General features: G+C 41.5%; 1 protein-coding gene across 1 annotated transcript in view; it reads left to right on the top strand.

Moving 5' to 3' along the window:
- The window catches only part of PHB1 (prohibitin 1), a 31,385-nt gene extending 29,740 nt beyond the window's left edge, over window positions 1–1,645 (top strand). The window contains exons 6-7 of the mRNA XM_069751421.1: window positions 24–119; window positions 1,055–1,645. Of these exons, the coding sequence (XP_069607522.1) occupies window positions 24–119; window positions 1,055–1,267 (309 nt within the window). The 3' untranslated portion in view covers window positions 1,268–1,645. The remainder of the gene's footprint in view (window positions 1–23; window positions 120–1,054) is intronic.
- Window positions 1,646–23,243: the final 21,598 nt, after the last annotated feature.

Here is a 23,243-nt window from a genome sequence, read left to right as displayed (position 1 = left end):
AATCTTCTTCTTCTTCTTCATAGACTCACTTGACATTTGGTAAAGAGTTCACAGAAGCTGTAGAAGCCAAACAAGTGGCCCAGCAGGAGGCGGAGAGAGCCCGGTTCATCGTGGAGAAGGTAAAGACTTTTATGGGGATGTATATGCCTGCTCAATTTAAGGGACTGTCTGGATTTTTAAGAATTTTGCCAAAGTGAACTTGGTAAAAAAAAAAAATACCCCACTATACTTGCCTTTCTCGAATCCCCTGGCACTAAAGTGTTTCACAACAGCCATGCTGCACTCATGTGCCAGGCATAATTGTCATGACCCCTACTCCCAATCGCTGACCTCAGCGGTGAAGCTGTCGTGTGACCATTGAGGTCAATGAATAATTGCCGGGGTCATGTGTTGTACATGGTCTATACAGGAAGTAGGAAAAGACCCCTTAAGCTGTTTCAGCTTCAACAAGCTTTTAACTATTTGCTCAAACTGCTATATCTGTGCATGTCCCTCACTGATCACCAGAACAGGGGTTTTCCACCAGCCTAAAGATTGCAGCTGGAAGAAGTTGAATGTAGACGTAGGTCATCCATATGAAGATGGCATGTGCGAACTGCAACTCCTGCATCACTATCACCATTCACAGTAGTCACAGACCACCGAATGCGGACGTGACTTCAGTCTTTGACTAAGCTGCAATACCGGGCTACACTAATTATCGTTGACCCTTCTACAGTTGTCTCATACTGTGTGTTTTTAAATCTAAGGAAGGTCCTGGTTAGGGATGGGGAAACAAACTTATGGGGTGTATCAGTAAATGGAGAGATCTGCAGGGAGATCCAGAATTTATTAATTTTAATTATTTCATGTGCCCTGTACAATCTGAGATGATTAAAGATTGTTTGCCTTTGGGTAGACTGGATCCCATGGCATAGGATAGCTGCGTTTACCATGGAGACAGTACAGTAGCCATTTTGATTTATGGCCTTGGAAACTTCCTTCTGTATCTGACATGTAAACCTGCAGCAACTAACTTTGTACATAATTTAATCTCTACTTCCTTTATTTATAGGCTGAGCAACAGAAAAAGGCTGCCATTATTTCCGCTGAAGGAGACTCTAAGGCAGCTGAGCTGATTGCAACATCGTTGGCAGAAGTCGGGGACGGATTGATTGAGCTGCGCAAGCTGGAAGCTGCTGAAGACATCGCATACCAATTATCTCGGTCCCGTAATGTGACATACTTGCCTCCAGGACAGTCCACACTACTACAACTGCCGCAGTAGTCTCCCCAGTCCCAGTTGTTGTCCATGTCCCCAGTAAGATCTTAATCTCCAGTAAAGGAAGCAGTGGACTGTCCGAGATTCCCCATCAGAGGAGGCAAGTGACATAACGATCCTCTATCACATGGAGGAGCCAAATGTAGTAACACATGACATTAATGTGCAGATATTGGTAATCCATAAGACATGCAGTCTTGGTTCTCTGTATTGTGATTGGTGTTCTGTCACTTGACTCTGATATGGAGTTGACTCGCACAGCATCCTAACCAATCTGTGCCTCCTCTGTTACACCACAAGGCCAAGATGTAACCTAAAGAGAGTGCACACCCTTGGTTCTCAAATTTCAGGATTTTCATTAATAAAAAGAAAGAAATAAGAATACTTTGGCTGTGTTATTGTCTTCAGTCTAGATTTGACGTGTTATAGTACTTTGTATTTCCCCTGAATTGGCAATGCTTCAGCATATCGACTGTGTGTTAATGACACTTATTGTGTGGTAAAAGTGACCAGGCATCATAATTCTTCAAAAGAAGCCAGTATGATTAGTCTTGATGCCAGACACCACAAATCATTACTGTTTTGCCCTCAGGACAGTCCACACTACTACAACTGCCGCAGTAGTCTCCCCAGTCCCAGTTGTTGACCATGTCCCCAGTAAGGTCTTAATCTCCAGTTCAGGAAGCAGTGGACTGTCTGAGATTCCCCATCATAGAGGAGGCAAGTGACCTAATGATCCTCTATCACATGGAGGAGCCAAATGTAGTAACACGTGACATTAATGTGCAGATATTGGTAATCCATACGGCATGCAGTTGGGTCGAACTAGTGACTTGTATAGAGGTAAAATTATGTTCTCCTCACGAGCATCTGTGCTTCTTTTAATGCATCCCATTATTTTATTTGCCTTTGTTGCAGCAGTATTAGGGGAGCCAACACAATATCAGTGAAGTGGTTTCGATGTTTTGCCTGATTGGTGTATTAATAAGTCATTCTCTTACAGTCTAGTTTGTCATAGGATACAAGAAGGGGGATGGTATCTTCCAATATAAAAATTGGAGTTTACTAAATATGTAACAAAATATGCATATTGGACAGACAGCAAAAACTCCCCAAAGAATCACAAGTCTAATTGATTAAACCATAATGCATTAAAAGAGAAGATGAATACTATAAATCTCGCCCCCAATTTAGTTGAGTGATTCCATATTGAGATTTCATATATTAATTCCTCTATTGTCCTGTGGGAGAAGTCCATACAGAATTATAAACAATTAACCACTTATCCATGTCACAGTGAATCATAAAGGAGGAAGGAAGATAAAGGCAGTACTATATCGATGTGCACACCTAAAAAAAAATTATATATATATATAATAATTTTTTTTTTTTTTTTTTACAAATACGCCTTGATTTAAAAACAATTAACCCCCTTCCTGACATGCGCCGTACTAGTACTGCTCTCCTGCAACCCGCAGTACTAGTACGGCGGCACGATCGCGCGGTCTCACGTTGAGCGGCGATCGCATGCGGGTGTCAGCTGTATTTGACACCCCGCAGCAATGCTCATTTAACCCCTCTGATGCTGCTGTCAATCGCGCAGGGAGGGGGCTCCCTGCACTCTCCCACCGGAACAACATGATGCGATCGCGTTCCGTGGTCTCCATGGAGACCCCAGATCCAAAATGGCCATGGGAGTCCTTCCGGATCCTTCAGTGAGGTCGCTTGTCAGCGCCTGCTGACTGCAGGCGCCGGCAAGCCTGCACTGCCTGTCAGATCGCTGATCTGACACAGTGCTATGCAAAGTGTGAGATCAGCGGTCTGACTTTATATAGTGATGTCCCACCCTGAGACAATGTTATAAAGTGAAAAAAATTAGAATGTATAAAAATATTTAAAAAATCCCAAATAAAGAAAAAAATTAAATTTTTCCAATAAATCCACTTATTTATGCAAATAAAAGAACAAACAAAAGTACACCTATTTGGTATCGCTGCGTCTGTAACGACCCGCTCTATAAAACTATCCCGCTAGTTAACCCCTTCAGTGAGCATGGTAAAAAAGGCAAAAAACTGCTTTGCCATCATACCGCCGAACAAAAAGTGCAATAAAACGCGATTAAAAAGACTGATATAAATAAAATTGTACCGCTGAAAACATCATCTTGTCCCGCAAAAAACAAGCTGCCATACAGCTCCATCAGCAGAAAAATAAGTTATAGCTGTCAATAAAATCATGCAAAAACAATTGTTTATATAAAAATTTTATATTGTGTAAAAGCGGCAAAACATTAAAAATGAGGTATCGCTGTAATCGTACTGACCCGAAGGATAATACTGCCTTATCACTTTTACCAAACACGGAACAGTATAAACGACCCCCTTCCTCCCCAGGAATTGCTGGTTAACTTTTCATTCTGCCTCCCAAAAATCTGAATTAAAAGCGATCAAAAAATGTTATGTGCCTGAAAATTGTACCAATAAAAACGTCAACTCGTCCCCCAAAAAAGACCTCACATGACTCTGTGGGCCAAAATATAGATAAATTACAGCTCTCAAAATGTGGTGATGCAAAAAATATTTTTTGCAATAAAAATAGTCTTTTAGTGTGTGACAGCTGCCAATCATAACAATCTGCTATAAAAACCCGCTATAAATAGTAAATCAAACCCCCCTTTATCACCCCCTTAGTTAGGGAAAAATAAAAAAAGTATTTATTTCCATTTTCCCGTTAGGGTTGGAGTTAGGGTTAAAGTTGGGGTTAAGGTTTGGATTACGTTTATAGTTGGGGTTATGGGTGTGTCAGGGTTAGGGGTGTGGTTAGGGTTGGGATTAGGGTTAAGGGTGTGTTCGGGTTGGGATTAGGGGTGTGTTGGGGTTAGGGTTGGAGTTAGAATTGGGGGTTTCCACTGTTTAGGCACATCAGGGTTTCTCCAAATGCGACATGGCGTCCGATCTCAATTCCAGCCAATTCTGCGTTGAAAAAGTAAAACTGTGCTCCTTCCCTTCCGAGCTCTACCGTGCACCCAAACAGTGGTTTACCCCCACATAAGGGGTATCGGCGTACTCAGGACAAATTGCACAACAACTTCTGGGGTCCAATTTCAACTGTTACCCTTGTGAAAATTAAAATTTGGGGGGCTAAAAATCACTTTTGTGGGAAAAGATTTTTTATTTTCACAGCTCTGCGTTATAAACTGTAGTGAAACACTTGGGGTTTCAAAGTTATCACAACACATCTAGATAAGTTCCTTGGGGGGGTTTAGTTTCCAATATGGGGTCACTTGTGGGGGGTTTCCACTGTTTAGGTACATCATGAGCTCTGCAAACGCAAAGTGACGCCCGCACACATTCCAAAGTCTGCATTCCAAAACAGCGCTCCTGCTCTGCCATGCGCCAAAACGTTAGTTCCCCCCCCACAAGTGGGGTATCAGCGCACTCGGGACGAATTGCACAACAACGTTGGGGTCCAATTTCTCTGAATACAATTGGCAAAATAAAAAAATTGCGGGCTAAAGGATCATTTTAGTGGTAACATTTTTTTTTTTTTTTTTTTTTTTACGGCTCTACATTATAAACTTTAGTGAAACAATTGGGGGTGCAAAGTGCTCACCACACATCTAGATAAATTCCTTGGGTGGTCTAGTTTCCAAATGGGGTCACTTGTTGGGGGTTTCCACGGTTTAGGCACATCAGGGGCTCTCCAAACACGACATGGCATCTGATCTCAATTACAGCCAATTCTGCATTGAAAAATTAAAACTCCTTCCCTTCTGAGCTCTGCCATGCGCCCAAACAGTGGTTTACCCCCACATATGGGGTATCGGCGTACTCAGGACAAATTGCTTAACTTTTGGGGTTCAATTTCTCCTGTTACCCTTGGTAAAATAAAACATTGGATCTGAAGTACATTTTTTGTGAAAAAAAGTTTAATGTTGACATCCTGAAATCAATGTACACATATATAATATATTCAGGTATACATACAGTGTCTGGTGATAGGTAAAAAGTCATGGGGGTGAAAACGATTTCTTGTTACATTACAACCTGTTTTAAATATTTTTGTAATCCGATTTGTTTGATGCATCAGCGCTATAGATGGGCAGACACCTGGATGTTCAAATTCAGTGGGTTTGGCCGAACAGTTGCTAAAGGTTTGCTGCACTGTAATGTTTATGACAGCGCGTGAAACACAGCTTCTGATCGGTGGTGAAATTATCCTCGCCGGTCAGAGAGCTGCGGTTCCCATGCTGTCAAAAAAAAAATAGTGAGCTCTCAGCTGTGCTCGAAGGTATAAAGTGTACCTCTGGTTACTGGTGTCAGCTGATGGAACTACTGCTCCCATCATCCGACACCTGCTGCCGCTAATAACAGCGAGAGCAGGAGCAGTGGATGGAAGTATTCATCAGCCACTCCTGTGCTGTAACTAAATCATTAAAAAAAAAAAAACCTGTGTGGGTTCCCTTGTATTTTTGTTAACCAGCTGGGGACAGCAACCCTCAGCTGTCAGCTTCAGCAAGGCTAATTATCAAGAATAGCGGGGTCCCCACGCCATATTTTATAATTATTTAAATATTTTAAAAAAACGATGTGGGGTCCCCCTCATTTTTTGACAAACAACCTTGCTAAAGCAGACAGTTGGGGGCTGGTATTCTCAGGCTGGTAAGGAGCCATGGATATTGGTGGCCCCCCTGCCTAAAAATAGCAGCCCACAGCTGCCCAGAAAAGGCACATCTATTTGCCTGGCTTTTCCCACTTGCCCTGTAGCAGTGGCAAGTGGGGTGATAGTTGGGGGTTGATGTCACTTTTGTATTGTCTGGTGACATCAAGCCCCAAGGTTAGTAATTGAGGAGCGTCTATAAGACGCTCCATTACTCACCCCCCATAGTCACATTATATGAAAACACAGACCCCAAAAATAAATATGGACAATTGCTATGCGATAAAAAATCGCATAGCACTCAGACCAATGTTAATCTATGGGGTAGCTCCCATCATCCATTTTTTTTCTCGGCCGTATTATACGTGCGAGGGAAATCTATGGGTGCGAGAAACTTGCACAACACACGGACCATCAGTGTGACTTGCGAGAAATACGCACCGGTGTCCTATAGAAAAGCCGGCAATTCAGTGCGGTGTAATGTAAAATCACACTGACTGAATAGAATAGATAAAATAAATGTATAAGCATAGTGTATATACCGTATATATGTGTATGTGTGTATATATATATATATATATATATATATATATATATACATACATTTTTTATTTTTTTTCATACAGAGCTACATAACAGAATAGCCGATAATCCAATAATAGTTAATAATGGAGAGGTGTCAATAAGACAACTATCCATTATTAATCCAATAGTATGAAAGGGTTAAAAATACACACATTAAGAGTAAAGTCTTTTAATTAAATAATGAAACAAGTTTAACATCTTTATTACACTCTCAATCCAAGCGAAGCCCTCGTTCTTCTGGAAAAAATAAAAAAGCAACAATATCCCATACCTGTCCGCTGTACAGTCAAGTCCCATGCTGCAATCCATCTGAAGGAGTTAAATAGTTTACAACCCGGAGTGGTGCTAATGCTACTGGCCAGGCTGTAAACAATGGAGTAATGAATGAAAAGCTGCCTGCACAATAATGGATAGGTGTCTTATTGACACCTCCATTATTAACCGGGCTTAATGTCACCTTACAATAGCAAGGTGATATTAACCCCTTATTACCCCATATGTCACAGCTACAGGGCAATGGGAAGAGAGTCTAAGTGCCAAAGTAGGCGCATCTTACAGATGCACATTTACTGGGGTGGCTGGGGCAGATTTTCTTTAGCCGGGGGGGGGGGGAATTAATAACCATGGACCCTCTCCAGGCTATTAATATCTGCCCTCAGTCACTGGCTTTCCTTCTCTGGCGGAGAAAATTGTGCGGGAGCCCACACCAGTTTTTTCTGTGAATTAATCCTTTAATACCTACAGCTCAAAAGTTGTACACACACTACTAATATTATTAGTGAGAGACACATATAAATATAATGGATATGCAATAGTTTACTGTATATATTTACAGTTTACATATATATTGTGATGAGGGAGCAGCCGCCATCTTGGATAAGGCGCATAATAACAGAGATTGGCCTGACTCCATTTTGTCCCATATCAGAATTCACCTAGCCCCCACCTTTTTTCTACCTGAATGAAGACCCTTTAATATGTTAATGGACCAGGCCAGTGTAGCTGGCAGATGGCACTTCAAAGCTTGAGTGAGGAAACCACGCCAGCAGGGGGCATGGAGGTGCCTGGTGGCTCAATTAAAGCATGCATGTCGGGTGGCTACATGAGGGCGAGCCTATTGTCGTCCCAGCCAAACCGTCTCCAGCATGAAATCATGAATTATGGATGCATCGTCCAAGGTACAGGCTCATAAAAAAATATCCTCGTAGCCCTGAAGAAATTGACAGTGCAACTCCCGGGTCAGTGAGGGTTCTGGAACCTGAGATATAGAGATCAGCCTCCCACAACGACCGAATGGGTCCAGGTTTGATCCCTGTATGACCGGCAAAACAAACCTCATGCTCTGGTACCGCCCGTGTACTGATCCAATCATCCTGAGCGCAGTTATTCCATATATTAGATATTGGATACAGATCTTGCAGGGAAGCTGAGGGGTGTAGATTGCTAGCCCACCCAGGTTAAGGGGGGAGGGACACAGCAGGTTTAAGAGCTGAGGACACATGGAGAGTGTGACAGACTCAACAAAAGAAGATGACGAACTAAGGAGGAGGGCATATGCCAGCCAGAGGGGAGCAAGCACGTGCTTTTTGGGGGCTGCCCCTCCAAAATGTGGTTTATGTTAAAAAAATAAATTGCCATCAATGCAGAAATATTGATTGGACACAGAATGGTCAGATTTTGGCAAGACAAAAGTTTTGTCACCAACAGAAAGTAATGTGATATTCAAACAAATAATTAACTTAAAATACAAATATATGTTGCATTACATTGGTGAATGAAGTCGTGGTGCTATTAGAGTCATATTTAATATTTTGTGTGACTTCTATGAGCTTGTAGGACTGCATCCATGTGGTTCAACAACGATTCATACAATTTATTAATGAAGTCATCAGGAATAGCAAAGAATGCAGTCTTACATGCCTCCCAGAGTTCATCTAGATTCTTTGGTTTTGTCTTCCAAGCTTCCTCTTTCATCCTACTCCAAACATGTTCAATGATGTTCACGTCTGGTGACTGGGCTGGCCAGTCCTTGAGCACCTTGATCTTGTTTGCCTGGAGGAACTTTGTTGTAGAGATGGCTATATGAGATGGAGCACCATCCTGCTGCAGAATTTGACCACTTTTATGATTTGGAATATAAGAGGTAGCTAATACTTCTTGATATTTTAGGTTATTGATATTGCCTTCCACCTTGCAAATGTTTCGCACACCCCCAAACTGAATGTAATCCCAGACGATGATCTTTCCACCACCAAATTTAACTATTTTGTGGGTGTAGTTTGGATCCATACGGGCTCCAGTAGTTCTCCTGCAGTATTTGCAGCGGCTGTGGTGTAATTCTACTGAAAATTCATCAGAGAAATCCACCTTCTGCTACTTTTCCAGCGTCTATCTGTTTAGCAGACTGTGGGACTTTGCAAATGCCACACTTTTTTTATTTGCCTTTTGTTTAGTGCTGGCTTCTGGGCACTGATTCGACCATGGAGGCCATTTCAAGACACAATTCTACAAACTGTTCTAGTTGACACAGGGAGTTGAGGTGACCAGGCCTGTTGGAGCTCTGCTGCAGTGGAAGAGGGGCTTGCTTTGGATTTTCTAACCAGCAAACGTTCCTCCTGAGCAGTTGTCTTGCGGGGTCTGCTAGACCTGGGCTTGTCAAACACATCTACAGTCTCTTCAAATCTTTTTTTAATTCTTTGTACTTGACGCTAAGACACCTTAAAGGTGCCAGCCACCTTCTCAGTGGATCTGGTCTTCAGCCTCTTCATAATCCAGGCTTTGGTCGCAGGGTGGATTTTTAGTCGCAGTTCAAGTGAAGGTCTGGGGAGCTGGGTTTCTTTTTATACACACACTAATTAACCGATCATTTACTGAGCACAGGTGATGATGTAAAGTAGGATTAGGGGTTGCGCCCCCAGCTGTGAGTTTTGCCTGGCTGGTTAAAAAAAAAACAGCCTAGGTTCCCCTGTATTTTTGTTTTTAACTATTTATTTACAGCACAGGAGCTGCTGATGAATACTCCCATCTGCTGCTCCTGCTCTCGGTGTTATTCGCAGCAGCATGCGTCAACTCTCAGCTGCCCTAGAAAAGGTGCATCTCTAAGATGCACCAATGCTGGCACTTAGCCTTGCTCTTCTCACTTGCCCTGTAGTGGTGGCAAGTGTGGTGATAATTGGGGGGTTGATGTCACCTTTGTATTGTCAGGTGACATCAAGCCCTATGTTAGTAATGGAGAGTTCAATAAGAAAAAACCCATTACTAACCCCATAGTCACATTGTAAGAAAACACAGACACCCATAAAAAAGTCTTTTAATTAAAAGAATGACACAGACTCCATTAATATTCTTAATTAAACCATACTTACGACCTGTTACCCTTATGAAAATGCAAATTTTGGGGCAAAAAAAAATATTTTTGTGGAAAAATGTGATTTATTTTCATGGCTCAACATTATAAACTTCTGTGAAGCACCTGTGACCAGGCCGAATGTTCCCTGCTATCTACACCCCACACGGTGTCTGCAGCTGAAGGAATGATGACACACACCGGTCTCGGAGAAAACAGTTGCTTTTACTTCAGCAGTAACGGGAATTATAGCTTGGAACAAATAAGGAACAGTCTCTCATGGGTAGTCCACAGCAATTGCAGTTCACACTTAGATGCTGAGATGTGATTGGGGTCTGGAGCTTTAAGAGCACTCGACAGTGTATTTTGGTAGTTTACAGAAGGAGGCAGATTCAGCAATTAGAGGTTACAGAACTGTACTCGGGGTTAACTCCACAGTGTGTCACGGCACTTATAGGTGAATGTAAAAACTGTGGTGAATCCAGTCAGACTTTATAATGATGTCACTTATAGGTGAATGTAACAACTGTGGTGAATCCAGTCAGAAAGACTTTAGAATGATGTCTGTACAGGTTAGAGAGGGAACCCAGGCTCTTAGGCCTGCAGGAGATCTTGTAGTGAAAACAGCCTCCACGTGTGTTCTGCTCTCCCTGAAGGAATCCCTCAGACTAAAGAAGAACATTCTAGACTTGCCTGGAAAACAGCTCCTCCTATTGACCATGTGACTAGGAGCTGGCCATTAGGACAACAAATTCACATCTCAGATCCTTACAAAACAATAATTTTGAGTCACTGTACACTTTCACCATTAGTTGGCGCCAGAACACAGCAAATGAGAAATGCATTGCATCTAAAAGTGAGGTGAATAGAAATGGAGAATTACAGCTCACAAATACAGGGGATAATGTAGAGGGGCAGTAAGAGAGTGAGCTGTAGTGTACAGAAGCTACTCACAATGCAGGATTACTTAAAGGGAATGACACACTCTGGACTGGGTCACTACACCTGGGTCTTCATTGTGCCTACCACACATTTAGATAAGTTCCCTGAAGGGTATAATTTCCAAAATGGTGTCTACTGTATATAGTACCCGGCTAACAATAAATAAGCATAACTTTAGTGTATTTAACTAGACAAATCATAAATATCCTGTGTGGAGCAAACTAAAACATTTAGTGTTGAGAAAAACTATACACACCCTGTTGGAATTATATGATATTACGTATCAGGAAATATTATTAGTGATATAAAAAAAAATCTGGTTCCTTAAAATTAGGTAAATACAATCTTAGATAAAATGCAACACTTGCCAAATTATGTGCCATTATTTACAAAAAACGAGGCCAAAATGCGGAAGCAGTGTGTGCAAATGTAAGTACACCCTTACTGCTTCCATATGATTTAAGCCAATACGTTAAGGTACCGTTACGTTACACTAAACGATTTACCAACGATCACGACCAGCGATACGACCTGGCCGTGATCGTTGGTAAGTCGTTGTGTGGTCGCTGGGGAGCTGTCACACAGACAGCTCTCTTCAACGACCAACGATCAGGGGAAAGACTTCGGCATTGTTGAAACTGTCTTCAACGATGCCGAAGTCCCCGGGTAACCAGGGTAAACATCGGGTTACTAAGTGCAGGGCTGCGCTTAGTAACCCGATATTTACCCTGGTTACCATTGTAAAAGTTAAAAAAAAAACACTACATACTTACATTCCGATATCTGTCACGTCCCCCGGCGTCAGCTTCCCACACTGACTGTCAGCGGCGCCAGCCGTAAAGCAGAGCACAGCAGTGACGTCACCGCTGTGCTCTGCTTTTGCTTTACAGCCGGCGCGGAGTCAGTGCAGGGAAGCTGACGCTGGGGGACGTGACAGACCTCAGAATGTAAGTATGTAGTGTTTTTTTTTTACTTTTACAATGGTAACCAGGGTAAATATCGGGTTACTAAGCGCGGCCCTGCACTTAGTAACCCAATGTTTACCCTGGTTACAAGTGAAGACATCGCTGGATCGGCGTCACACACGCTGATATAGCGATGACAGCGGGGTGATCTGCGACCAAAAAAAGGTCCTGATCATTCCCCATGACCACCGATCTCCCAGCAGGGGCCTGATCGTTGGTCGCTGTCACACATAAAGATATCGTTAGCGGGATCGTTCCTACGTCACAAAAAGCTTGACGTTGCAACAATATCGTTAACAATATCGTTATGTGTGAAGGTACCTTTAGCAGCCAGGTGCTACTATCAAAGTTCCCTTTGTTAATTGTTCATCAACAAGTGTGACCACCTCTTTAAAAGCAGAAGTTTTGGTAGTTTGCTGGTCTGCAGTATTCAGGCGTGTTAACAAAATGCCAAGGTGGAGAGATATCAGCAGTGATCTTAGAGAAGCAATTGTTAGTACATCATTCAATAGTGAGAAAGATTATTCACCAGTGAAATACATACAAGACAGCTGACAATGTTCCCGAAAGTTGACGTCCCAACACATCTGCACCAAGGTCAGACTGTACAATGCTGAGAGAAATTATATATAAAAGAAAAACAAGAGTTACAACTTAGACTCTAAATCCCTGAGTTAGACTGTTAAATGTTTAATTTCATGACATTGCAATAAGAAAAAGACTGAACAAGCATGGCTTGTTATGAAGAGTTGCAAAAAAAAACCCTGAAAATTGGCTAAAGTCTGCAAAACTGCATCTGAACAAAAGCACAAAATTTTTAAAACAATGTCCTTTGGACAAATGAAACCAAAGTGGAGATATTTGGCCATAATGCCCTGCACCTCACTTAGGTGGAACCACTGGAACGGTGCCGACACGGGAGGTTAGTTTAGGCTTTTTTATTTTATCGGGGCTAAATATTTAGATCAAGAAGGGGTTGTCCTAGTAGTGCCCAACCCCTTTAAGTTATTGCTGCAAATGATGGTTCTACATGCTGTTGATTTTGGGGGTGTACTTTATTTTTCACTCACTGCTTCTGCATTTAGGCCTAGTTTTTAATAAATAATTAAACAGTGTAATATGTCATGTTGTTTTTCATCTGAGGTTGTGTTCACCAAATTTTAAGATTTTCTGCTAAGGTAGATAATGCTTTTCTTGTTTTTTATTATCTCTTGATGCATAAAAGGGTGTGCTTACTTTTTCTCATGACTGTAAAATAAAGGTGCATTTGAAATCTCTAATCCTAGAGATGCACCAACTGAATAAAATAACTCATAGTATGACAGCAGCCAATCATAGCCAGTAATATCAGTCACTAGTAGAGAAAGAGAACTGCTCTAGTATCAAACAATCCTATAAGTAATAAAACTTTATCTAGAAGGAAAAAATATCCAACTGATTTATGATGTGGAGAAAATAAATTAAATATCGCGGAAACTTTGTTTTGCAATACTGTTCACATGCTTTCAAAAGTTGTCGGGTTCAGTTGTGAAATGAGCCATTTCTTAATGATTTTGACCTCATGAATTCAAATTTGACAATACAAACTTTTAGTTGGATCTTGTTTCTTTTATATCAAAGAGTTTTCCTTTTACTGCTACATATAATTAATGCATAAAAGTTACAGTACTTTGAAACATTATTATTACTATCATTATTTTTGCAAATATAAAGATGCAGAATATTTTGTTATGCCAATTTTCTGATATTTATTGAGCAGAAACTTAGTAACCATTCAAATAACTAAAACATGTCTAAACACTATTGCAAATTATAAACAGTTCCAGAAATTGGACTCCAAAATTTGGTCCTCATTCAGTGATAATTCTTTTTTGCTTGTTTCTTGTACTCCTGCATTGGATCGTCTAATACAATTTTCCAACAGCAACAGCAAGCATTGATGGATGCCATTTTCCTTGATATCTTTTCTCCATAGCCGCAATATTTTGGTGAAATCTCTCACCGTGCTCGTCGCTCACTACTCTGCAGTTCGGTGGAGGAAAGTCTAGATGTGAATGTAAGAAATAAATCTTTAAATTACAGCCAAGATCCTCATCTCTTTGGAGGAGATTTTCCACCAATTCTTCATAGTTATCTGCTCTTGAATTTCCACAAAAATGAATAACACTAATGCGAATGCTACCCATACAGCCTTTCCCTTGCCCTGGAACGAACGGAGAAACTCCTCATCTTGAAGAAGCTTACAAATCTGAACTCCAATAAACACTCCTTCCTTTATCTTTGCTTCACTCATCCTTGGAAATTTATCAATGAGATACTTGAACGCTTCTGCATTTTTATCCATTGCCTTTACAAAGTTCTTCATTGATATCCAATAGTGGTAACAAAATCTTACGTGGGTCAACAAGTCCTGTATCCAGGACATTTTTACTCACTGACTGACGTGAGTTTTGGACAGACCATTTTCTTTTATTGAAGTGATATTCTCTTGCATGACTATCCCACTCGCAGCAGTACTTTGCATATCCATCCTGGAGACCAAGTATGAGGGAATCCACCTTTAAGTCACTATACAGGGGCCACAAATATTGGGTATAGTTCAGGCACCTCAACAGCTGTTTCATGTTGTCATAGGTTTCTTTCATGTGAACTGCATGACCAACTGGAATTGAAGATAACACATTGCGATTATGTAGCAAGATGACTTTTAGACTAGTTTTGGATGAATCGACGAAGAACCTCCATTCATCTGGATTATGACTTATAAGCTTCCATTAAACTGTTGAAGTTGTTGCATCCCACAAGATTGCCCTCTATGAAGAAGTATTGGACAAGATCTTTATCATGGTTGCGGAACAAAAAAATACAAACATTTCCTGCTAGGAGAATTTGTTGCTGTAGCCGAAACCTAAGAGCTCAGCCTTGTGCAGATCCAAATCTCTAACAAGATCATTCAGTTCACTTTCTGTTATAAGGTGTGGTTGAGTAGAGGTTGCTGACATACAGTCTGGATCGTGAGTGGAAGATCCTTCATGACACAAAACGCCCTCTTATTCATTACTTGACTGAAAATGTTGATTTTAGAACTGGTAGTTCTACTGCATGTGGTACTTGGACGTATTGCAGATGGAATGTTTGATACTGTAAAGTCCACTTCTTCCTTGAAACTCCTTTCCTCATGGGGGCATCATGCAGAAATAGCAATTGGTAGTGTGATTACTTGGCTCTCTCCAGCTCATTGGGACTGCAAAAGGCAAATATTTCCACTGGGTAAGATGTGATGCATATCTAATGCGGCACATGTGTGGAGCCCAACTCTTGCCTGATCTCCATTTCTGCAGCCAAAAAAAACAGGTTGTAAGCTTTCCTTATCATGGCAGTCAAGTTTCACCTTTGAAATGCAAAAGCGACTTCTTTGCATATGTAGCAAAAACTATTCGCAAGAGCGAGACATTACTGAAAAAAAACCATATAGAAACATGTCAATATTATAAGAAACTGAGCTAATAAATCCTAAAACTGTATACCTTACACAGAGAGCATTTGTAAAAGTAGGTGATGCTCCTGTAATTAGTATTATGCCATTGGAGCTGAGTTTTTTGATTGGTCACCCTAAAATGATAGAATACTGAAGGCTCAATAAACTAAATACGGTAAATGGTGTAATAGATGAGCTACTAACAATGCAATAATGAGGATAAAATATTAAAGACACAATTTTTCTATTAGCCTGCATGAAAGGTGTCATAACTTAAGTAATTATAAAATTACAGCCTCCTCTGGAGCCAATCAGCAAATTTAAGCATCATATTCATTTTCAGCATAAGAAAATTAGTTAAGTTCAACTGTTTTTGTCTCTGAGCCAATTTGTCTGTAGAACCGAGATATCTAACTTCTATAGCAGGAAGTAATATTAGCAAGCTATAAAATGTACTGCCAGATAGCAGAGGGGTAGGGTAGATAAGATTATAATAACGTATGACCAGAAGGAGCACAAATCAACAAGTCCAAATATGTTCCATGAATAGGAAAATTAGAGAAAAATATATTTTCTCAAAAAAATTATATTAAACAGATTGAATATAAGATGAGTTTTAAAAACAAATACATTTACAAAGTCGGGTCTTAGAAAATAGCATAGGCTCAGTGCTGAAGTCAATTACGCAAGTTATCTAAAAGACGATCCAATATGTAAAAGTATAAGTAGTAATCTATTGTGTCCTTATGGTCGAAGAAGATGTGTAGGCGTGAAAGGTACACGAATCACGAGTGTCACATTTGTTAAACCAAGGGAGGGGATATTTTGGGTATAGAAGAACACAAAGTTTCTAAAGCAGGCCCTGACATTTTGGCTTGTCTCTTAGTTCACTAAGATACCTTGGCCCCAATTCATTAAATTGTTTTTCCAAGAATTCTGAAGTAAAAACGGGAGGTTGCACAAAAATTTTGCAACTTTTGGCGTTTCATTCCCGTTTCACCCAGCTCAGCTAAATTGGATGTGACGTCACCACTTATCTAATTCTTAAAGAGCTGTGGGGTGCCCTATGCCAGAACTCTTACTACAGTTACTAACTGTAGAAAGATTTGTGGCAAGGTAATCAGGAGCGCACACCACTTTTCAGACTCACCTGATTCATTAAGACAGTGTTTCTCAACTCCAGTCCTCCAGACCCACCAACAGGTCAAGTTTTCAAGATTTCCTTAGTATTGCATAGATGATGGAATTAATGCTTGAGCAGGTGATGAAAGTATCACCTGTGCAATACTAAGAATATCGTTAAAACTTGACCTGTTGGTGGGTCTTGAGGACTGGACTTGGGGAACACTGCATTAAGAGATGTATGCCTCGTATTGAAGCAGGTGCATGCCTTCTCATCAAGACCGGCGTTAACAACACCATTCTCTATGAATCAGGACTCTTGTGTAAAGATCTCCAGCACCGAGCCCATACTTTATTTTGTTTCATATGTCATATCATTTTGTTTGAGGAAATATATTATTCTCACATGTTTATATTGATGCAATACATTTGGTTTGTGCTCCTTCTGGTTCATGCACTATACTCTTATTAACCCTACCCTTCTGCCATGTGGCAATACATTTTATAGCTTGATGCTATTAGTTCCCATTATAGAAAATACAGATATATAGAAAATACTGATGCAATTATAGTTTGCCCTTTGCCCATCTAGTTTTTTCTGCTTTTTGCTGAATTCAGAAATAAAAACTTTAAAAATTAAAAGTAATGCATTGTTATATATTTTCTGTAACTATTTAATTGCCCAAGCCCTAAAACTATCCATATCATTAGTTAAAAATAGAAAGTGTGCAATAAGGTAAAAAGCAGCTTGCAGCTGACCTCTAGGGATCTCACTACTTGATTATTGATACAACTTTCTTAAAACATGTTAGTAGCTGTTTACCAGGCAGATAAATGTGTAATGACAGGTAACACCTTAAAGGGGTACTCTCAAGTTTGAGAGTTATAGCATTAAACTCTGACTTAATGAAGTGGAGGTCAGTTATTCACACTGCCACTTTCTAATGGGGGTTCTGGAGACCAGTCAAGCACAGCGCTCAGCAATATACAGTGCCCCCATTAGAAATGAATGTAGCAGCAGTGCACATGATCGACCACCGTTCCATTCACACAGGGCACGTCAGAACCCCAGTTCTCAGGATCACTGACTCCAGTGGTCGGACCCCCAGCAATCAGAAAGTTATCCCCTTACCAAAGAATAGGGTATAACTTCCAACAGTGAGAATACTCCTTTAAAATAAAAATGTGTGGGATCATCCCTGGAGTCTGAAATCTTCACAATTTAAAAGCCCACCCAACAAAACATGGTGTCAGCTGGACACCACAGAATAACATGTTTCTTTTGTCTGAAATAGAGAGATTCGGTAAGGTTGTGGCTCTACAGGATGATAGCAGAGGGTGTGGATCCACTGCACCACAGGCCAGGCTTACCCTGGAGGGGCAAACTAAGTGGCTACTTGGTTTTCTTTAGAGCCTCTGATGTTGAGGATAGGCTTGACTGTTACGGAAGTTACAAGGTGCCACTTCAGGGCACTCCCCGGACCTGCAGCAGCTGACAGAAGGGTCAGAGGCAGAACACAAGGTACAGGGGGCAGTGGTCAGACAGTCCAAGGTCAGGAAACACAGGTTCAAAATCCGTAGCCAGGGTCAGAAGCAGAGCGATCAGGAAAATGAGAGGACATGCTGAGTTGGTTACAGGAGAGACAAACAACGAAACACCTTGACTGGGAACTAGATGCAAACTGGAACCAAAGCTCAGGCAAAGAGTGGACGGAGGAGTTGCCTGATATATTCTCTCCTGGCATGGAAGTAAGCTAAACTCTGCAGGACACAGCAGGGTTAAATTCAGAGTCTGACTGTGCCTCCCTATAACTAGGTGGAGACAGGAGGATGCAGCAGTGCTGTGAAAGATGCAAGAGGCAACTCAGTGAGACAGCCTGACATGAGGAGAAACAGAGTGGTGGTTGCAGTGAGTAGGATAGCGCTGAGAAGGTGTGCGAGTTACCGGCATGACATAAATAGAATGACCTCAACTATAAGTACAGAATCCCTGTCATTACTACACAATGGAGACTTGACGGCGACTTCATCAGAGGTTGCATGTGACTTTTCCCAATCTGTAAGATACATGGAGAGACAGAAAAAAGTTTGCTCTGTATGTTGATCTCATAGCTACTCCCAGTGATGAGAAGGGTAAAGTTAAAGGGGTTGTGTAACACCCCAGGTAACCGGTTGTTACAGTGGCATTGCCTTCCTCACGGGGAGAGTGATGTCATGCTTGGAAGCGAGGAAAGATCCCTTTAACAGGTATTCAGCACATACAACACCATTCTGACTCCAGGCCAGAAGGGGAAGCTCTAAGCCTGACTTTAGGTGAGCTGCTCTCTCTGGACGGGAGGAGGGGTCAGTTGCTAGACAGTTGCTATGCAGTTGGAGACAGTTGGTAAGAGGAGAGCGAGGAGTGAGGAAGGAAAGCTGGGGCCATGCAGATGAGTGATTCTGCAGTTCCTGGGAAGGAAAGAGAAAGCAAAGCAGTCTGTAAAGTGACTGGTTGGGGAAGTGGAGCACAGGAGAGTGAATAGCTGGAGAGAGAAGCTGCAACAGGGCTTCCTCCACGCTGAGCGCAGATACCAGTAGCCGGAAGACTGAGGTTGTGCAGCACTTTACGTATCACAGCAGATACCGGTGGATGGCTGGACTTCAAGTCACCTGTCTACCATAGACAACTGAGGACACAGTAGCAAATAGAGCCTGGGTCGTGACAGAGATCCTGTAAAAAGGCTTGAGTTACCTGTTGTATGGGTTAGTGTCCTATCTAAAAGGGGACAGAAAAGAAACGTGAGGACCTTGTGTGAGGCCTAAGGCAGCAAGAGACTACAACATCACAGCGCTAGTAGGAAGGCTTCCAACCCTACCTGGTTAGAGGGATTCCCAATTCGCTTCCAAGCTGGCCGGACCACATCAGCATCCGTGATCCGGTACCCTGGACTGTGGCTGCCTTGAACCAAGTAAAGAGGTAAAGAGACTGCAACCCTGTGTCCTCCATTTCTTACTACACCACCTATCACCATCTTCATCTATTACACCAGGAGCCCTGGGGACCCAGCTTCACCTGTGGGAAGCCATACCATCCCTGCTGCCATATCATCACCCAGTGGACCCCTTTAAGCAGCGTCTCTTATGCCTGACTGAATACTACATGTGGCATCACAAACTTTTATTCAACTAACCCCTTTAAAGACTGTCCCTTTAACATGGGTGCCCAGGGCCATGGACTGGGTTGCCGCCGCCGTGACACATCTGTGGATTGAATGCATGCGGTTGTGTGTTCACTAGACTTCTGTTCTCTCAATTCTCTTTTGTTGAGAGAAGTTGGGTAAGACTAAGAGACCACAAGTATGCAAAACTCAAACATGCGGTTAGATGACCTCCCACACTCACAGGGAATATACCCGAATTGTGATGTGTGCCCATCGCACAATGCCACTGGGGATATCCGCAAATTCCGCAGGACTTGTGGAAACAGGAATAATTTCTCACCTCAGTGCAGGCCAAAACCAGGTGAACAGCATAGACAAATCCACACTGTGACGCTGGACACAGGCAGTGGCAGTCCAGAACGCAATACCACAGAGAAGGTTAACACAGTAGTTCGGCCAGTAACCAATAATACATTGCAGCTAGTGATGAGTGCAAGAGCTCATTACTCGAGTTTGCCTCGGGTGCTTGGATATGCACTGAGTATCGCGGATGCTCGAGTTACATGCTTGAGTCACCGCTGCCACATGTTTCAGGCTGTTAGACTGTGGGGATTCCATGTGTTTGTGAGTGCATACCTGAGTACCCAAGGCAAACTCAAGTAATGAGCACTTGTGCTCATCACTAATTGCAGCTTTTTGTTGGATGGCAATGTTATTCCAGTTACAGAACGAAAAGTTTATCATAGAGTCCCAATGACAAAAGTGTTCTGAATCTTATGGGAACATGCAACATTAAATTGCACAACCCAAGTGGCAAAAAGGTGACTGGGTGGAATTTACAGTGATGTATGCAGGTGATCATATACTTGTAGATAAAGCAGTCCAAGCTACAAACTTAATAAAGTAACAGTCTCATAACACTATTGCACGTGAAGTCTCTCAGAATACACAAAATCTTAAGCAAATAGGGTAGTGCAGTTTTCACATTACAAAAACAGAGCGTGCCAATTTAGCTGAAGGTGATGGGTGCCTGGGAGGTAAGTAGTTTTGTTATAATAAAGGAAAAAATAAACTATATGCAAGTTATAGAGCACTTGTCTCTTGCTCAAAAAAAAAAAAAGCAAAATATCCCTGATTCTGCTCCTCTTTTCCATTTTGCTCTGCGTCACTCCATTGCAGAGACATTCATATTTGTTTCTTCTGGAGCGCAGTATGTGATATCTCTGATTGTAGTGCAGATGCACATTTCTTCAGCGTCTTCTCTGGGGACGTACATTTTCACCACTCCCGCCTACACACTGTCAATCTCAGTTCGACAGTGTCTGAGCTTGCTGAACTGCTAGATCAGTTACTGAACTGTAATTAGCAGTATCTGGAGAGAGTGGTGAAAAATCTCTGAAGAAACGCTCAGTTGAACAACAAGCAGCAATTTCACATAGTGCACTCCAGAAGAAACAAATGTGAATATCTCTGCAATGTAGTGATACAGCACAAAATAGAAAATAGCTGCAGAATCAGGGGAGCTTAGGGATTTTTACAAGATATTTAATGCCATTTTTTTAGCAAATGACAGGTCCTCTTTTAGAATGTGCCTTTATCCAAAGCGACTGTACAAGGCTCTGAACATAAATCATTATCCTGTGCCTAGAGTAAAAGACTACCAAATTAAACAATTGCTACATTGTTTTTTGTAAGACTTAAAAAATAGGATCCCATCATGGGAAGTTGGATGATGAAACGAGTTTATTGTCAGCATTTTCTTTTCCATTTGGACGCTAAATGGCTATAGGATACTGATAGGATCAAACCTTGCTCCAAAGGTTTTCCAGTTGAAAATTATGCAAGCCTTGACAGGAATCTCTGGGCTAAAAACAATGGCAGATGATTATGATATACTGATCATGGAAAATCATAATCAGGAGATGTTACAATTTTTGGACAGATGTAAAGTAAAACAATCTGATCTTGGGAAAATTCAAACTGAAAATGACAGAGGATTCATCTATTGGACATTTTGTAACCTCGAGGGGTATGAAAGTGTATCCTGAAGAAGTGAGGGCAACACAAGACACAGTATGCCTAACCCTACAGACCTACATAGAGTACAAAGATTTCTGACCTTCCTAAACTAACTTAATAAATCTTGTAAGCATTTATCCAACCGACAGCTAATTCACAAAGCTGTGCTCTGAGAATCTGCAGAAGCTACACAGCTTTCAAGTCACAGAAAATGGATATGGCAGACACAGCAATCCTGAAATATGTTGATTCGGGTAAAGCAATTGTATTATAAATGTGATGCCTCATAAACAGGCCTTGAAGCGTCACATACTGAATCCAGGACACACAGACAATTACATCTGAGAGCAGAGAAGTACAAAGAAAATCTCAATTTGAGAAGAAATTTCTAGTTGTTGTATTGGGAGTGGAAAATTTCCACCAGTTCTGCCGTTAGAACGCTCAAGTACTCAAAAAAAAAAAAGAAAATATGCCTGTTAAGAAAAAGGAGAAAAGAATCCTGTCCTTGTCTGCTTAAAGACTGTCATCATGCAGGGCTATCCAAAAATGAAAATTGCTTGGTCACAAAGGGGTTAAATGATAGAGTTTTTATTCCAGAATCTCTCAGAAGAGACATGATGGAAAAATTGAACTACCCTTGCATAGGCGTAGAAGGATGTCTACTCCAAACATGACAATATGTTTATTGGCCGGGAATCAGTGACTGACCACATAAAACAAGTTATTGAACAATGTGAACTTTGTGCATCATACAGTGAACCGAATGGAACTTTGCGACCACATGTAAATCCAAACAGGCCATGGGCAAAAATAGGAACAGCCCTGTTCACATGGAATGGCAAAGAAAGCCTGATTACGGAAGACTATTTTCCCAAGTGCTGGGAAGTGAATTATTTACAAGACACAAGGGTGAGAACAGCGATTAAAAAACTCAAGGCCAGACATTGTGTTCTCTGACAACACCACTCAATTCTCAAGAGTTCACAAATTTCAGCAAAGTTTGAGAACTTGTTCATCAGACATTAGCTCTTGGCTATCCTCAAGCAATGGCAAAGTGGAGTCAGCAGTAAAAACAGCTGAAAGACTCGAGTGGAAAGTAAAACCCATGGATACTGGATTGCAGAAACACGACCACACGAGGCAACAGTCCGGCAAAGGCTCAGAAGTAAGCACACAAAGACTCTGTTACTTAGTCAACTGCTCAAGCCAAAGTTGGTGGGTAATGTAAGGGTACCTTCCCATGATGAGTATTTGGTGAGGTTTTAATGCTGCAGATTTTCTGAAAATACAGTGTCAAAAACTCATTGTGGGAACACAGCCTCAGTTGACATTTTGGCATCCCATGTTAAAGGTCTTCATTGCCGTGTACGTTCGTGTCTAGGATGTGGCCAGGTCCTGCAATATTGGTGCAAGGAATGGGGTGTCTGACTTCGTGGAGTGCACTTAATGCAGGGCAACTCGCCTGATCTAATAGTATGATCATCACTAATAGGTTGTGGGCTGGAGACTGTCCACTACACGATTATGTGTGAATGCTGCCCAATACAAACCTTATCCATGTGCATTTGCAAGTAAATTGGTAGCTGTGTGAGTGGTTGTTTCATCAGTATTTTGCGCCTTTTATTATTCTGCAGTATATTAGTAATGTAATCAGGTAAAGGTATGGGCAGGTGCACAAGACTGTGTTTCTCAGTTTTTCAGCGATTATGTTGAACAGACTCTAATC

The sequence above is a fragment of the Ranitomeya imitator genome, chromosome 2, assembly GCF_032444005.1.
Source record: "Ranitomeya imitator isolate aRanImi1 chromosome 2, aRanImi1.pri, whole genome shotgun sequence".
NCBI classification, from domain to species: Eukaryota; Metazoa; Chordata; class Amphibia; order Anura; family Dendrobatidae; genus Ranitomeya; species Ranitomeya imitator.
The sequence above is the reverse complement of the archived record's forward strand: the minus strand, read 5'-3'. Positions and strand labels throughout refer to the sequence as shown.